Source organism: Tachyglossus aculeatus, chromosome X1 (genome assembly GCF_015852505.1).
Source record: "Tachyglossus aculeatus isolate mTacAcu1 chromosome X1, mTacAcu1.pri, whole genome shotgun sequence".
In the NCBI taxonomy this organism is placed as follows: domain Eukaryota; kingdom Metazoa; phylum Chordata; class Mammalia; order Monotremata; family Tachyglossidae; genus Tachyglossus; species Tachyglossus aculeatus.
In genome coordinates, this window is record NC_052101.1 from 53,417,067 (window position 1) to 53,435,283 (window position 18,217).

General features: G+C 48.2%; 1 protein-coding gene across 1 annotated transcript in view; it reads left to right on the top strand.

Moving 5' to 3' along the window:
* Positions 1–11,064, top strand: part of SPINK5 (serine peptidase inhibitor Kazal type 5) — a 58,753-nt gene extending 47,689 nt beyond the window's left edge. The window contains exons 27-31 of the mRNA XM_038740003.1: positions 3,303–3,430; positions 4,357–4,459; positions 5,268–5,401; positions 6,919–7,009; positions 11,013–11,064. Coding sequence (XP_038595931.1) covers positions 3,303–3,430; positions 4,357–4,459; positions 5,268–5,401; positions 6,919–7,009; positions 11,013–11,021 — 465 coding nt within the window. The 3' untranslated portion in view covers positions 11,022–11,064. The remainder of the gene's footprint in view (positions 1–3,302; positions 3,431–4,356; positions 4,460–5,267; positions 5,402–6,918; positions 7,010–11,012) is intronic.
* Positions 11,065–18,217: the final 7,153 nt, after the last annotated feature.

Below are 18,217 nucleotides of genomic sequence, written 5' to 3' on the forward strand. Positions count from 1 at the left end.
GGGCCAGTCAGAGGAAGGGGCAGACTGAAGACATTTGCTTGGGTAATTCAAGAGAATTAGGCTTTTCCTGAATTTTCCAGAAAAATGCCCAGCTCTCCCTTAACCTTCTCCTGCCAGCCTTGCCCGTGGGACCCTCTGAGTAATCCAGCATAGTTCCTTCCATGAAATGTCCGATAGAACCACCATGCTACGATTTCTCTGACATGCCTTCTCACTGGATTAATTTGACCCTGGTAAGGGCAGCAGAGTTGGTTAGGAGAGGTTTCCAATTCCCAATTCATTTGGTTACTAGAGATGGCAAGTTTGAATAATTTAGCTTCCACAGCTCAGACCACTATGCCTCAAGGGGAGGTTTTCTTTGGCTGAATAATCCAGATGCATGCCTGTGTGTGGTAGGATAGGACAGTAATGTTCCTTAGTGTGATGGCTCCTCCCCTGATCTTGGATTGAGCCAGGTGGTAGGTAACTCCTTTTTTAAAGGTATTTGTTATGCATTTATTATGTCTCAAGCACTGTTCTAAGCACTGGCATAGATACAAGTTAATCAGGCTGAATAGAGTCCCAGTCCTAAATGGGGCTAACTGCCTAGGTAAGAGGGAGAACAGGCATTGAATTCCCATTTTGCAGTTGGGAAAATGAAGCACAGAGAAGTGAAGTGACTTAGCCAAGGTCACACAGCAGGCAAGTGGCAGAACTGGGATTAGAACACAGGTCCTCTGGCTCCCAGGCCTGTGCTTTATCCACTAGGCCACACTACTTCCAGCTGCTTCCTAGATACTGACGGCTCTAAAAAGAATTGCTCTATGGACATGTGGGGCATAAGGGAAAGTTGGTTCCTTCTATGCCTGATCCTTAGCCCTTCACTAGCTGTGGTCAGTCTGGATGTCGTGGGCTGCAAACAATGGCCTGCCTCAAAAGTTCTCCAAAGTTCAAGGCCATGTGCTAAAGCCACTCTTCAGACTCCAGAATATTCTCGGATGGGAAGAGGCTATTCACATGGACACTTCTGATTTTGTTTTTGGTTCAAAAGAGGTGGGTGGATGAGGGCCCCCATTTGTTACCCTCCATCGTGGCCACAGTTTGGCCAGTCTATGTGTCATGTCTGCACTTACTAACCAGGCATAACTCCTCAACCTCTCAGCTGCCTTCAACAGCCCCTTCTGGAAACATCCAACCTCAGCTTCACTGACACTGCCCACTCCTGGTTCTCCTCCTATCTTTTTGGCTGCTCATTCTCAGTTTTGTACACGGGCTTCACCTCAGCTACCCACCCCCTAACTGTGGTTGTCCCCCAGTGTTCAATTCTGGGTCCCCATCTATTCTCCATCTCCACCCACTCCCTTGGAGAACTTATTTGCTCACATGGCTTCAACTACCACCTCTATGTGGATGATACCCCAATCTACATCACCAACCCTACATCTTCCTACCCAAACCCTATCCTCCCCTGCCTTTCCCATCACTGTAGACAGCACCACCATCCTTCCTGTCTCACAAGCCCATAACCTTGGCATTATCCTTGACTCCTCTCTCTCATTCAACCCACATACTCAATCCATCACTAAATCCTGTCAGTTCCACCTTCACAACGTTGCTAAAATCTGCCCTTTCCTCTCCATCCAAACTGCTACCACGTTAATCCAATACCTATCCCACTTTGATTAGTGTATCACCCTACTTGCTTACCTCCCAGATTCCTGACTCTCCCCGCTCTAGTCCATACTTCACTCTGCTGCCAGGATCATTTTTCTAGAAAAACGTTCAGGACATGTTTCCCCTCTCCTCAAGAACCTCCAGAGGTTGCCCATCCACCTCCACATAAAAGAGAAAATCCTCACCATTTGCTTTAAAGCACTCAATCACCTTTCCCCCTCCTACTTCACCTCACTACTCTCCTATAACCCAGCTTGCACACTTCGCTGCTCTAATGTTAACCTTCTCACTGTACCTCATTCTCTTCTATCTTGCTGCCGACCTCTCACCCACATCCTGTCTCTGGCCTGGAGTGCCCTTCCTCTTCATATCTGCCAGGTAATTCCTCTCCCCCACTTCAAAACCTTATTGAAGGCACATTTCCTCCAAGAGGCCTTCCCTGACTAAGCCCTCCTTTCCTCTTCTCATAGAGAAGCAGTGTGGTCTAGAGGATAGAGCATGGGCCTAGGAGTCAGAAAGTCATGGGTTCTAATCCTGGCTCTGCCACTTGTCTGCTGGGTGACCTTGGGCAAGTCACTTCATTTCTCTGAGCCTCAGATACCTCATCTGTAAAATGGAGTTTGAGACTGTGAGCCCCTCATGGGACAGATACTGTATCCAACACAATTTGCTTGCAGTCACCCCCGCAATTAGTACATAGTAAGCACATAGTAAGCGCTTAACAATTACCACTATTATTATTAATTATCACTCCCTTCTGCATCACCCTGACTTGCTCCCTTTATTCATCCCCCTCCCCAACCCCACAACATTTATGTACATATCTGTAATTTATTTATTTATATTAATGTCTGTCCCCCCTCTAGACTGTAAGCTCATTTTGGGCAGGGATTATGACTGTTAAATTGTTGTTTTGTACTCTCCCAAGCACTTAGTATAGTGCTCTGCTCACAGTAAACACTCAATAAATATGATTCACTGATGACTGACAGGACAGCAACCTGCAGTACTTGAACCCCAGGAGATCATCCCTTTTAACGGAGTCTCTTCCCTCTGGAGGTGTTGGCCAGCTGGGTAAACAAAAATTACCTGGGCAACTGCTAGATACCTTGGAGTACCATGCTTCAGTCCAGACACAGCCTTCCATGGTTGAATATACAGCACAGGACACACTTATTTTTCTGGTCACTCTGGATTCTAGGGAAGATGACTAGCTATAGAGAAGGTTTGTTCCAAATATGCTGGATCTCGTCCCTGCTCCTTCCCTACCTAGAGCCACCGACTAGGAACAAGAGAAAACCCAGAGTGAGCCCCAAGTGACCCTTCAAGGAGCCCAGATTGAGCCCCGGGTGAACCCTGGGAGAACCCACTCCTCTCTGTCTGACCCTGGGGAAGCATCCACAGGTAGGTGAGGAGGAAACCTACCCACCACCTCATTCCTGCATTTTTGGCCCATGCAGAGAGGCTCAGAGTGAAACACAGAATGGGAGATTAGAAAACCCTGGCAGTTTTTTCTCCTCCTTTACCAGGAGTTGAGCAGTGAGTTTCAGAATCAAGTGAAATAGCAGTCAGAAGGTGAAGCCTTGGAGCGCTAACCCAGCCGCAGGCAGAGGAAGATGGAGCTCTTGTCTCCCCATCCCTTTTTCCAGGACCAGTGCACTGAATACCGGGACCAGGTGAGCCATGGAAATCTCATCTGCACGAGAGAAAATGATCCCATTCGTGATGCAGATGGCAAATCATACAACAACAAATGTGTTATGTGCAAAAGTTTGCTGTGAGTAAAAGCTAATTGTATTCTTCCAGGAGAAAGAGGGGCAGTGGGTATTCTTGGAGAGAACAGCAAGGGGCATGGAGTGTAATCCCCAAAATGTGCCAGGGATCACCCCTCACCAAACTTCGAAGACTAGGGGAGGCCTCAAGGAAGGAGGACAGGCATGAAACTTCTTGGGAACAGGGAATTATCTTAAAAATTTTGGGTGGACTAGATCTCTGCCAGATGACAAAACCTGAGTTTCTCTTAGGCTGCTGTGCCATCTAGTGCGTTCTCAGCCATGTTGTACTAATTTAGAGAACTCCTGCTATGGCTCCTCTGTCATGTCTTCACAATTAACAGCAGGGTCCAGTTCTCTGAGCAGAGAGGCACAATTTTCTGAGCAGGGGAGCCCCACTACTCCAAAGAGCAGGGCCCAGTGCGGCCCAGTGCTGCAATCAGTGGGGCCCAGTTCTCTGGGCAACAGGGGCTCAGCACTCCAAGGAGTTCCAAGCCACCCACACCAAGGTAAGTGGGGACGTTGGCAGAATGGGGGTTTTGGAGATTCAGGTGGGTCAGGCCATAGACAGGCAGGACCAGATTTGGTCTTGTCCCTGCCCTACTCCAAGGTGAACTTGTCTTGGGTTCCTGCCAGGGCCATAGAATTGAGTCGTGAGGTTGACTCTCCTCTTTCCTCCCACTGAACCCACTGGCTGTAACCAGAAGAGGACCCCAGTCTCTGGGGGAGGTCTAACCCAGGCAGACCAAGGGAAGCATTGGCTTCCCATCCTCTCTCCAAGGAAACACCACTGATGTTGATCCCATCAGCCCAGAAATCCAAGGCTGGTGGGGAAGAGGGAAAGAGAAAGAGAGAGAGAGAGACTGGGAGACCTGGCAGGTGGACAAACCCAGACTCTCTCCAAAAGATTGACCACTTCTTTCATCTCCAGGAAAAAGGAGGCTGAGAAAAAGAAGGAAGAAAGCGACAAGAACAAGCCTCACCATAGATCCTCCAATGAGGAAGAAAGCCCAGTTCTGCATTTCTCAAACATGGTGGGTGCCAGCATTTTCAATGGTTCTTCAACTTCTCCTTCAACCTACTCAACCTATGCCCCAGGTGATTAGCCCATACTCAGCTTGCCTCCACGGGGGCTTAGAGAGAGAAAGGAGCCAGTGGGTTTGCCAACAGCAGCTCCTGGCATTGACTGCCTGGAGCTTTGGGGAAAGGGGAAGCCAATAGGTTTCCTCTTAGGAAGAGATGAACCCTGGGAAAGAAACCCTTTCTCCTCTTCCTATGCCTTGCTTTCTACCTCCTTTGTCTTCCTACCTTTTCTCCTTTCCCTCCTTCTTCTCCCCATTGCTTTTATAACAACAATAATAGTAGTGGCATTTGTTAAGCCCTTACAATGTGTCAAGCACTATACTGAGTGCTGGTGTAGATAGAAGATAATCAGGTCCTACAGTGGGCTCCATAGTTTAAGTAGGAGGGAGAACAGGTATTGAATCCCCATTTTGCATATGCAGGAACTGAAGCACAGAGAATTTAAGTGACTTGTCCATGGTCACACAGCAAAGTGGAGGAGCCGGGATTAGACCCAAGTTCCTCTGACTCCCAGGTTCCTGCTGTTTCTATTAGGCCATACTGCTTCTCTTTATTCTTCTTGTTCTCTTCCTATTCCTATTTGTTCCCCTCTGCCCTTCCCCTTCCGATTCTCCTTATTTTTTCCCCTCCTTGTTCATCTTCTCCTCGACTTCTCCTCAGCTCTCCTATCCCCTAGCCTGGGTGGTTGGAGGCGAGGAACCAGTTCTGGTGAAAGTGTGTCTGTCTGCGAGTGTTTGACTGATTTCCTTCCATATCCAGGGACCTGATGAGCTGTGCAAACAGTACAGGCTCATCCCCAGGGTGGGCTACCTCTGCCCCAAGAACCTCCATCTGGTGTGCGGCAATGATGGCCAGACCTACAACAACCCATGCGTGCTGTGCCACGAGAACCTGTAAGCCCCAAATCCCACATTTGGGAGGGCCAGGACCTTGCCTGGACCCTATGGTGGTAGCCTGCTCTGCTGTGCCTGAGGTGTGGGGACTGCCTGTTCTGGGTCCTGCAGTGAGAGCCTGCTGTGCTGCATCAGATGCATGGGAGGTCCTACGGGTGGGAGCCTGCTCTGCTATGAGAGGGTTGCCATTACGTAGCCACCTTGCCTGCAAGAATCTGCTCCGAAATTTGCCCAATTTTTCTTCTTGCCTGGCTGCACTTGATCTGGACTCTCTCCATTTGGTTTGGCTTCCTGACTCCTGGGCCACAGGGGCCTATGCTCCCAGAAGAACCAGCGGCTGCCTCACCCAAATATGTCCAGCACTGGTGAATGGCTGGTGGCCAGACCTGGGCAGGAAAGTGACAACTCTAGCTGAGGGAGCTGGGAATATTGGTATTGGGTTCCTGACCAACCTGTCTTCCTGGGGCACCTCTAGAGAAACCGAGCCACTGAGCCAGAGCCTGCTGTTGGGTAGGGACCATCTCTATATGTTGCCAACTTGTACTTCCTAAGCGCTTAGTACAGTGCTCTGCACACAGTAAGTGCTCAATAAATATGATGGAATGAATCAACCCAGGGCCTTATGTGCTTCAACTGCAGGCGGACAACCTCACTGGTCTGGCACTCAGTTTAGTTAGGGTGACTCTGGTTCCCTCCCAAAGGAAAGCTCAAAGCTGTGTCCTGGGCAGATTGGGCCCACCGCAGCACATTCTCCCTGGCTTCTCTGCTCCCACTGCCATAGCGTTTAGTTGGGACATGAGTTGGGGGGAGGTTTGGTCAGAGTAAGCATCACCCCTGGCCTTAGCCTTTGCCCTCCAGTCTCCCAGCTTCCCAGCCCAACTCAACCAGCATCTGGCACCATGAAGGAGGCTGGGACTGGTGCTTGGAAGCAGTTTTTCTGGAAACTTGTAATGGAAGGGGCAGGATGTGGCAGCATTTCCTTTCCAAGACTGTTTCTGTAACTCATAGAAAAGCGAGCCATTTCTCACTTTGTTCCTTCCTAAGCCCCAGCTCTCTGTGGGCCCAGGGAAACTGAAGTGGATCACTGAGGAGGTTTGGACTATGTAGGCAGCCAATCTGGCTAGTTCTTGCTGTCCTTTTTGGATCACCCCCTGCTCCTTCAGTTCACTTTGCCTGAGGAGATGTTGCCTAAATGGTTCCTTCTTTGCCCATCTCTCTTCTGCCCTGGGCACAGAAGACATAAACCAAGTATGGAAATGACATGGGGGCAAGGATAGCCCAGGGCAGGGGCCCCAGAGTGCTTGGAGAAGGTAACATGATAAGATCTAAGCCTAGCAGGATTGAGGTCTCCTCTGGGAGGGAAGAAGAGTTGCCTCCCACCCCAACCTTCCACCCCACTCCACACTTGTCCACGCACAGCCCCTGCAGTGTAGAGGGCCACGGGGGATGCTGGATAATGGCTCAGTGCCCGACCGTGGAGGTTCTGCCCCCATAATTCTCCCATCTCCTTTCTCCAGGGTACGTCAGACCAAGGTCATCATTCTGCATGAAGGCAGGTGCGAGGACAGCAACACCTTAGGAGTCTCCACACTGAACTTTCCGAGAACCGTAAGCTCACTGGACATTTGGAAGCTCATTAGTGATGGAAATATTGAGTTCCTATTCTGTGCCATGCTCTGCATCAAGCCCAAATGTAGATGCAAGAGACTAAGAGGAACAGAGAGCAGACCTCTTATTCCCACTTTACAGATGAGGAAACTGGGGACCAAAGAGGCCCAGTGGCTTGCTTAGAGTCACAAAGCAAGTCAGTGGCAGAGCTGGGATTAAAACCCAGGTCTCTTGGCTCGCAGTTGCCTAGCTCTTTCTTCTGGGCCTCTAGACCTGGCTTTCTCCCATCCACAGGATCCAGGAGATCTGCCTCTGTGAACCTTAAGCCACTCTGTTCAGTTTGACCAGTGGCGTGAGGAGTGACCAAAGAGCCACTGGGCCAAGCCCAAGTCAGGTGGATCCTGGTCCACCTTCTCTTCACACCAGATCTTCTCAATCAGACTTGGGAGCAATTACTCAGTGAATTGGGGCAGCATGTTGAGAAATTATGTTTGGGTAGAATTACTCCAAGAATTTAGGCAGTGTAGACCACCAATCTGGATTGTGGGGACCTGAATCTTCCAGGCTGACTCTCTTCCCTGTTTAAATTCCCCTGATAATTGTTCAGCTCTAGCTTCCCTCTGACCAAGTGTTGCCCCCAGAGCAGATGAGGTGTCTCTGGCCAAGAAAAAGAGTCCCCTAATGACTGCAAAGAAAGCCTATGCCCTTTTCCACATGTGTTCCACCATTCTGGGGGGATAGTGAAAGACCCTGAACTTCTCCATGACATCCTGGAATTGGCCTCTCCTACTCCACCAGACAGGAGACAAGCATGCTGCCACAGAGGGTGGGGTGGTGGGCAGGGAGGGTGTCATGGAGAAGAAGGGGGATTTGAGCATTCTGAGCAGCCCAGAAGGCCCTGCTTGCTGTGTCTGCAGCTTTGTGGTCAGCATCTCAGACAGTCCTGACAGTCCTGTGGCACCCAGGCCACAGTGAGTTCTCTCTGCTGCCGAGAGCACACACAAACACACAAACACACACACACATTCATGCATTCGATCATATTTATTGAGTGCTAACTGTGTGCAGGCCACTGTACTAATAGACACATTTCCTGCCCTCAACAAGCTTACAGTCTAGAGGTTGGGAGACAGACATCAATATTAATAAATAAACTATAGATATGTACACAAGTTTTGTGGTGCTGGGAGGGAGGATGAACAAAGAGAACAAGTCAGGGTGATTCAGAAGGGAGTGGGAGAAGAGGAAAGGGGAGCTTAGTCAGGGAAGGCCTCCCGGAGGAGATGTGTCCTCAACAAGGCTTTGAAGGAGGGGAGAGTAATTGTTTGTCAGATTTGAGGAGGGTGTTCCAGGCCAGAGGCAGGATGTAGGTGAGAGGTCAGCAGCGAGATAGGGGAGGTCAAGGCACTGTGACTAGGTTAACATTAGAGGAGCGAAGAGTGCAGGCTGGCTTGTAGTAAGAGAGTAGCAAGGTGAGGTAGGAGAGGGCAATGTGATTGAGTGCTTTAAAGCCAATGGTGAGGAGTTTTTGTTTGATGTGGAGGTGATTGGGCAACCACTGGAGTTTCTTGAGGAGTCGGGAAATATGTCCTGAGAGGTTTTGTAGAAAAATGATCTGGGTAGCAGAGTGAAGTATGGACTGGAGTGGGGAGAGACAGGAGGCTGGGGGGTCAGCAAAGAGGCTGATGCAGTAATCCAGGTGGGATAGGAAGAATGATTGTATTAACATGGTATCAAGTTTGGATGGAGAGGAAAGAGCATAGGTTAGTGATGTTGTGAAGATGGGACTGACAGGATTTAGTGATGGATTGAATATGTGAATTGAATAAGAGAGAGGAGTCAAGGATAACGCCATGGTTACAGGCTTGTGGGAAAGTAAGGATGATGGTGCCGTCCACAAACACACACACACACACACACTGCACACATGCACGTGATCGTGTCTCTGCACATACGTCACAGATGGTTACCCGCCCCCCACAAACACACATGGTCTTGCATGCATACACATTGTAGCACCAAACTGATATATGGTCACCCCTACACAAACACACACACAAAACACACAGTCACCCAATCACTCACTGTATCGATTCAGGCAGATGTTGCAGATCCACAATATCTGTGAACCTACGGACTCCAGAGGCATAGCAGGAACAGAGTCTTGGGGCATCCCTGTTCGTATTTCCTATCTGGGACCCACTCTGCAGTAACAAGGGGAGATTGGTCTGATGAGAGATCTCACTCTGGGTGGCCCCCTTGAAGCTCAGTTCACGATGGTGGCATTGGCATGGGGAAGCAGTCTGAGAAAAGGCTCTGAAAAATCCCCTTCCTGGTGAGACTCAAGCATCTAAACTTCTCTTCAGTTCATTATTTGGAATTAATTTATTGACTTTTATAAGGGTAAATATTGACAGTTACAATAGCTGCCTGTTCCAGTTTCCCCAAATCAGGTAACGAACACTAAAGATTGTCGTTATTTCAGCAATTGGCAAAGCCCTTCTACTGCTGAGCATTTGAGGGTTCACAATTCATTCATTCATTCATTCATTCAATCGTAGTTATTGAGCGCTTACTGTGTGCAGAGCACTGTACTAAGTGCTTGGGAAGAACAAGATGGCAACATATAGAGATGGTCCCTACCCAACAATGGGCTCACAGTCTAGAAACAACGGGCTCACAGGCTGAAGGGAAAGTCTGAATCTTCCCCTAACCACTAGGTCAGCCCACACCATGTTTTCATTGGAGAAGGAGAGGATCATGGATAGGCACTTATCTCTTGTCCCTTCTAGGCTGATCAGCAATTCAATTACAAACAGCTGAAGCCTCTCTCACCTGCCAACTAAGGTCATAGAGGGAAGCTAAAGGGGCCACCGCTGGAAGGCCGGGAGTCAGGAGCAGCCTTAGGTCATGGGTTCTAATCCAGATCCACCACTTTTCTGCTGTGTGACCTTGGGCAAGTCACTTCACTTCTCTGTGCCTCAGTTACTTCATCTGTAAAATGGGGATCGAGACTGTGAGCCCCACATGGGGCAGGGACTGTGTCCAACCCGATTTGCTTGCATACACCCCAGATCTTAGTACAGTGCCTGGCACGTAGTAAGCGCTTAACAAATACCATAATTATGATTACCAATCAATCAATCAATCGTATTTATTGAGCGCTTACTGTGTGCAGAGCACTGTACTAAGCGCTTGGGAAGTACAAGTTGGCAGCATATAGAGACAGTCCCTACCCAACAGTGGGCTCACAGTCTAGAAGGGGGAGACAGAGAACAAAACCAAACATATTAACAAAATAAAATAAATAGAATAGATATGTACAAGTAAAATAAATAAATAGAGTAATAAATATGGACAGACATATATACATATATACAGGTGCTGTGGGGAAGGGAAGGAGGTAAGACGGTGGGGATGGAGAGGGGAACGAGGGGGAGAGGAAGGAGGGGGCTCAGTCTGGGATTATAATTATTACTGTGCAGTTCAGACTTGGCAGGGCCTAACCAGCGCTTGAAGAGAGTCTGAGCCTCCCAGTATGACCTGCTGTGGAGGCTGAGCAGAGGGTTCAGGGCCTGCCGAGGGGCAGCAGGTGGCACTGTTCAGGAACAGGGGCTAGGCTATCTGGAAATGGCACCACACTAGGAGCAAGATTCCACAAACTAAATTCTAGCCTTCAAATACAAGTTCATTCATTCATTCATTCGTTGACTTCAGTTATCAGGATAATTCCAATGGTTGGGTTTTATGGTCATGAAAGAGCCAGATAACTCAGACCACACGTACTTGTCAGGCACTGTGAGCTGGATAATTTGCACATGCTTCATCAGTTCTGTGTGTGTGTGTGTGTGTGTGTGTGTGTGTGTGTGTGTGTGTGTGTGTGCACACGCGCACGTGTCCGTGCCCCTGAGGTTTGATTCATGCAGCCCACCTGTTGTGCTCCTCACTTCTTTCTGGTCTCCCTGAGCTCACAGCCTCTAATCTCTCCTGTCCTTCCTTCCAGGACCAGTGATGGAGGAGTTGGTGGGAACCTGCAGAGGAAAGCTGAAGCTTGCAAAGTGTGCTCTTGCCTTTCTGTATATACCAGGAACCCTTCTGAGTCTGTCTTCCTGCCTGTACAGAACCAACCTGAGCTGCTGGGAGAGGCACCAGCTGATTCCATCCACCAGCCTTGCCCAGCTCTCTCTTCTAGGGTTCTGGGATGCTGTGGGGAGCCCCCACCCTTTCTGTCCAGCTGCTTCTTCAATTAAAGCAAACTCAGCAGAATGTTGGTCCTTGGCTTTGTGGGAACCAGCTGCGTCAGAAGAACCTGTGCCATTGGTGGAGGGTTCATTCATTTCTCATCTCCACATCTTCTATCTTCACAGTTGCCACTTAGGTACTTCCATGCTACCAAAGCACTTGGGTATTCTCACCCCTCTCGAGGCACTTATGTACATATATCTCTATTCTTCATTACTCCCTCCTGTATGTAATTTGTTTTCATGTCTGTCTCCTGTGCTAGACTGTAAGTTCCTTGAGGGCAGGGATCATGTCTACTAATTCTATTGTATTGCCCCAAGCACTTAGTACAGTGCTCTGCACACTGTAGGCATGTAATAAATACTATTGATTGATTGATTGGGTTAGCATGGGGCCCTTCCTTCCATGGCAGCAGAGACCCTGATGGGTGGATGTGCCTTTCCCTGGAGTGAGTCTCATGCTTAGCTGTTGTTCCGGGGCAAGCAGGAGAAGCCAGTGGAGAATGAACACAGAGCGCTGGGATTGGGGGAGGGTGGGGAGGCAGGGGCAGCACCATGAAGCACAGAATGGGGACACACTGCCTGCTTTGTAATCGATAAGAGCCAAGACAAGATTTCTCTGTTCACTCCAACTGGCTGGTTTATGATTTCTGCTGAAACAACCACTTGATTGTCAGCTCATACCTCTTCCTTTGAGGGAAACCACGGTTCAGTGGATTTCCAACAATCACAGGCCTTGTGCCAGAAGGTTTGCTGGCTGTTTCTTGCCTGACTGCTCAGAAGATAGCGTAATCTAGTGAAAAGAGAGTGGGGCTGGATGTCAGGAAGCCTGGGTTCTAGTCCCAGCTCAACCCCTCATCTGATGTGTGATCTTGGGTGAGTCACAGCCCTCCTGATAATAATGATAATAATAATAGTATTTGTTATGCTCTTACTCTGTGTCAAGCACTGTTCTAAGTGCTGGGGAGATACAAGCTGGTCAGGTTGGACACAGTCTCTGTCCCTCATGGGGCTCACATTCTTAATCCCCATTTTACAGATGAGGTAACTGAAGCACAGAGAATTAAATGACTTGCCCAAGTCACACAACAGACAAGTGACAGAGCTAGGTTTAGAACCCAGGTCCTTCTGACTCCCAGGCCTGTGCTCTATCAACTAGGCCGTGCTGCTTCTCTGTCTCAGTTTCCTCATCTGTAAAATGGGGATAATAATATCTGCCTCTCCCTATTCCTGGGGATATTGGGAGGGTACAATGGGATAACTGATGTGAAAGCACTTTGGAAAAATTAAACCGTTATACAAAAAACAAGATATTATTCATAATAATTATGCTCACAGCAGTCTGTGACCAACGGCTAGAACCTCTCTGTACTACCTGCAGCAATTCAGCCTGACACTGTTCCCACAGCTTAACTTCTCCAGGAACAGGCATAAGGAACTGGGGATAATAATAATGATGGCATTTGTTAAGTGCTTACTATGTGCAAAGCACTGTTCTAAGTGCTGAGGGGGGTGATACAAGGTGATCAGGTTGTCCCACGTGGGGCTCACCATCTTAATCCCCATTTTACAGATGAAGACTTGCCCAAAGTCACACGGCTGACAAGTGGCAGAGCCGGGATTAGAACCCATGACCTCTGACTCCCAAGCCCATGCTCTTTCCACTGAGCCATGCTGTGGACAGCAACCATCCAAGAAGGTAACTGTGTCCCAGCTCCTCCAAGCATCCTTCTGTGCCATGGTTGCAGTCAGAACACTGGTCTGGTGCTAGAAGTAATGTATTTATTAAGCACCTACTGAGTGCAGAGCCCGGTACTAAGCACTGGGGAAAAATTGATGGGTGAGAACTAGACATGGTCCCAGGCCCCGAGTGTACTCACAATCCTAAGAAACAGGGGTGGGGAAGACTGACAACAGACATGTAAGGAAAGATGAAACAATAAAATCACAGAAACAATATGAAAAACAAGGACAAAGATAAATACCACAAATTAAAAACCAGACCAAAAGAACAGCTGGACACTGTGCTTTGGGAGCAGAATTTCGGGCCCCTCGCAACTCAATCCCAACAGCCACTGCCACAGTGACTTTCCACAGAGGCCACTGCAGCTCTTCTAGCATCCCACTATCCTTTCTTCTGGTTCAGGGTGGGTCAGAAGCAAGACCCTAGGCCAGCACAGGAAGGTGGGGATAGCGGGAGTTATTGGCAGTATTTCTCAGTGATCTGATGAAACTGAGGCTGTGCACTGCCAATTCTGGATTTCCTCCAGAACTTGGAGCATCCATTTTTTTTCATGGTATTTATTAAGCACTTACTATGTGCCAAGCACTGTACTAAGCACTAAGTAAGCTAATCAGGTAGGACACAGTGAAGTACAGGCATAGAGAAGTTAAATGACTTGCTCAGGGTCACACAACAGACAAGTGGTGGAGCTGGGCTTAGAATCCAGGTCCTTCTGACTCCCAGGCCCGTGCTCTATCTATTAGACCACTCTGTTTCTCTGTTATTCTTCTCATATTCTACCAGTGGTGTTTTCAAGCCCAGCATCTGTGACCTCACAGGGGGTCATGGCTCAACCTTCAGCTTCAGAGTTGAGGAGAAAAAAGGCAGGTGCACAATGGTCAGTCCCCATTCAGAATTTCTGGTCAGAATCAACAGCATTTACTGAGCTTTTACGTCTGAGATTGTGCTGGGCACATGGAGAATATGCAAATGACATGATTCTGCCCAGAAGGAATATTCAATCCAGTGCAGCAGGGAAGAGAAAAATTGGTACATATACCAAACTGGTATACCTCACAATGCTTTCAATCAATCAATCAGTCAATCAATCAGTCGTATTTATGGAGCACTTACTGTGTGCAGAGCACTGTACTAAGCGCTTGGGAAGTACAAGTCGGCAACACATAGAGACAGTCCCTACCCAACAGTGGGCTCACAGTCTAGAAGGGGGAGACAGAGAACAAAACCAAACATACTAACAAAATAAAATAAATAGAATAGATATGTACAAGTAAGATAAATAGAGTAATAAATATGTACAAACATATATACATATATACAGGTGCTGTGGGGAAGGGAAAGAGGTAAGATGGGGGAATGGAGAGGGGGACGAGGGGGTTATGTTTCCCAGTAATGTGGATGAATCATGAATGGCTGTATAGTGAGGCTTGTTTTCACATAGACATATATGTCATTAGTGAAGTTCCATTCCAGAACCAGTCCTGAATGATGGTTGAGTCCGACAGGTAAGTAAAAATTATTCTGTAAATCCCCTCCAGGCTCCTGTACCCTTGCGCCTTCCCCCCACCTGTCCCTAGAGCCTTTTCTGACCCCTACCCACACCTCAAACTTGGTCTCCCCCTCCCTTGTTTCACCAGCTCCCACCACACCCTTTCCTACCTCCGATTTTTTTTTTGTTTGAACTTCAATCATTGCAGATAAGTCAATTTCCTCCCTGCCATCCCCTGCCCTTCATCTTGCTTCCTTCTCACTCTCCCCTGCCTCACTCAGTTAGATGTTCTAGGGGAGGGGGTGAAGTAGTGGTGGTGGAACCCGCAAAAACCACTCCGATTTCTAGATATTTAGGTACTGGCCCTGCCTTCTTGCCCCAAGCAATGGGGAGCCAGCATCTATCCTGGCTACCTTTCTGTTGGAATGCTCTCTGACCTGTTCCCATCCTCTGCCCCTTCCCACGCAAACATTCCCGACATCATTCCCTGGCAAAGGGAGTCTAATAGCTTCTGGTGTCTCTTTCTCCAATAGAGTGCCCAGCTCTATTGCCATGAAAACCAGCAGTGGCATCCACCCTAAGGCAAAAAATGTGAGTAAGGAATTGTACTGGCTTGCTTGGAATGACTTCCCACCCCACGTCAGGCAGACCACTGCTCTTTCCACATCTAAGTTCCTCCTTTAGGGTCTCAAAATCCAGGACATGAAATATTAGGCTACCTTGGTAGCCTCCTTCATACAACGTAGTTTGACTCAGACAGCTGTATGATGTCCAGAATAGCCCTTTATTTTAATGTTTAGTTAATACCTCTCTCTTGCTTCTGTGCCCCTTCTGCCTATTTAAAAGCGGAATTTACTAATGGTCAAACCTTGTGCTAAGCACCATTAATGGGCAAAGGCTGAGTCTCTTAATCCTTTCAATCCTGGTTCTCCTCTCAGATCTTATTGGAATCCAAGAACAGGGGTTTCTGTACAGTGGAGGGCATTGTGCTTGGAGGACGGGTACTCAGACATTAAACACAGGGCTCGTCTTATTTCCACCTACTGTGGGGCTGGTTAGGACTCCACCACCCCCGCCCCCACCCTCTCCATTACCTCACTCCAGCAGGATAATATTGGAACTCCCTCAGTCTGATGAGACCCCCCACAGAGGGTCTGAGAGCTCAGGGTGGAGGGGCTAAAGGGTAGTGCACCCCACCATTCACAACCAATGACAGGTTCATGAGGAAACATTAGGGAAAGGATTGCATCAGGAATTCTGGAAGGAAGGAAAGTGGCTAGTAGGACCATGATGTCCCCCCTGGCTCAGAGGCCCCTTCACTTTAACCAGCCAGAAGAAGAAGGGCCCTGAAATCGCAGTCTCACAAGGGAGTCTGACTACATGGACCTGGGAAACTCAGCAGGGTAGATGTGGGGGAAGGAAGCAGTGAACTCAGAGAAGGAGGGCTTGAAGGAGGAACAGAAAGTGTTCCTGTTGGCAATCCAGGGCCAACTCTTTTACTTCTCTCCATGCCCCAGGTTTTCCTGCCTCCCCTGGGCACTTGCAGCAGGCAGGCAAGCAGGCAGGCACCAAGTTAACCAAGATGGAGCAGCTAAATTGAGTCCAGGGAGCTGAAAGGGGTAGGTAACAGGGAACTGGGCATGACAGATTTGGGCAAGGCCCTCCTGCCCCTGCCACCAGAGAGGCTAAGAACTCAGAGCCAGAAGCTGAGGATTCATTCCTCAGGTTTGGGGTGCACTCTACAGACCACTATTCAAAGTGACATGGAGTGCATGCCCCACAGAACATGATGTGGGAACTTCCTGGTCAGCCCACATAAATTTAAGAGCAGAATAAAATTGGGTTTGGCTGGACATGGTTGATTATTTGCTGAGTTTGTCTCAGATGCACCCAGTGCAGTGCCATACCCCTGACACAACTAGCTCTGTTCCTATGAGTCCAACATAAGCTCAGGATTCCATCTTGGAGCAGAAACCCCATTTTATGGGACTCATTTTTGATCAGGAAATCACCCTCCTAGCTCAGTGGCTGGGGAGAACGAGACCAGGTCAAGAGGGTTGAAGGGACAAATATCCACCAAAGGGAGGAACAGGCAGTGAAGGATACAATGTGGGGGAGGGTGGAGAGTTCTGTTGTTGACAACTTCAATAACCACAGTAGCCTGGAGACTTGGCACCCAGGCAGGGCTAAAGGCTGATTAGATTGTGCAAGGAGCCCTGGGGTAGGACCAGACTGGTTGTGTGGGAAGATGTTGGGAAACCCAGGAGCATTATGCAAATGACATCAGAAAGTTCCTGCTAATCAAGGGTTGAGTTATCTCCACACCCCTCCATCTGTCCCTCTCCACATTTCTCCATTCCTTCTCAAACAGGGCATCAGCCCCATTCATAATTCCATTATTTGCTCAGGCCAACAGCCCATTCAGCCTGGAATTCTGTCAGGGAGGAAGCTTGAAAGTGGCCAAGAAAGTCACCCTCATGGACAGGAATGGGCCATTGAATGCCTCTATCTTTCCCCTCTCTATGGACTTGTCATACATGAGTATTTTTAGCCTTCCACTAGCCTTCTACTACTCCTTTTTTATAGTATTTGCTAAGCTCTTACTGCGTGTCAAGCACTCTTCTAAGTGCTGGGGTAGATACAAGACATTCGGGTTGGACACAGTCCCTATCCTAAATAGGGCTCACAGGCTAAGTCAGAGGGAGGAGAATTTAGCTCTCATTTTACAGATAAGGTAACTGAGGCACAGAGAAGTTAAATGACTTGTCAAAGATCACGCAGCAGGCAAGTTGCAGAGTTGGGATTAGAACCCAGGTCTTCTGACTCCCTCTTTCCACTAGGCCATGCTGCTACTCCTTTTTCTCCAACTTCCATGTTTCCTTCTCATAACCCATTATGGAACTTATCCTCGAATCTTGCTAAACCCACTTTAAACCCATTGACAATTTCAACTTGTACAACTTCCCTTCAATCAATCCATGTAGAAGCAGTATGGCCTAGTGGACAGAGCATGGGCCTGGGAATCATAAGGTCACGGGTTCTAATCCCGGCTCCACCACTTGTCTGCTGAGTGATCTTGGGCGAGTCACTTCACTTCTTGGGCTTCAGTTACCTCATCTGTAAAATGGGGATTAAGAGCGTGAGCCCCGTGTGGAACAAGGACTATGTCCAACTTAATTAAATTGTATTTATTCCAGTGCTTAGAACTGTGCTTGGCATATAGTAAATGCTCAACAAGTACCTTAATAATAGTAATAATTGAGTGCTTACTGTGTGCAGAGCACTATACTAAGCGCTAGGGAGAGTAGAATGTAACAGAGTTGGTAGACTTGTTTCCTGCCCACAGCAAGCTTACAGTCTAGAGGGGGAGATGGATATGAATATAAATAAGTTTCAGATATGTACATAAGTGCAGTGAGACTGAGGGAGGGGTGAATAAAAGGTGCAAATCAAATGCAAGGGTGACACAGAAGGGGGTAGGAGAAGAGGAAATGAGGGCTTAGTCAAGAAAGGCCACTTGGAGAAGATGAACTTTTAATAAGGTTTGAAGTTGGAGAGAGTGATTGTCTGTCAATTATGAAGTGGGAGAGCATCAAGCGGCAAGATGCCAGCAGTGAGATAAATGAGATCAAAGTATAGTGAGTAGGTTGGGATTAAAAGAGCAAAGTATGTGGGCTGGATTGAGGTAGGAAATCAGTGAGGTAAGGTAGGAGGGGGCAAAGTAATTAACTGTT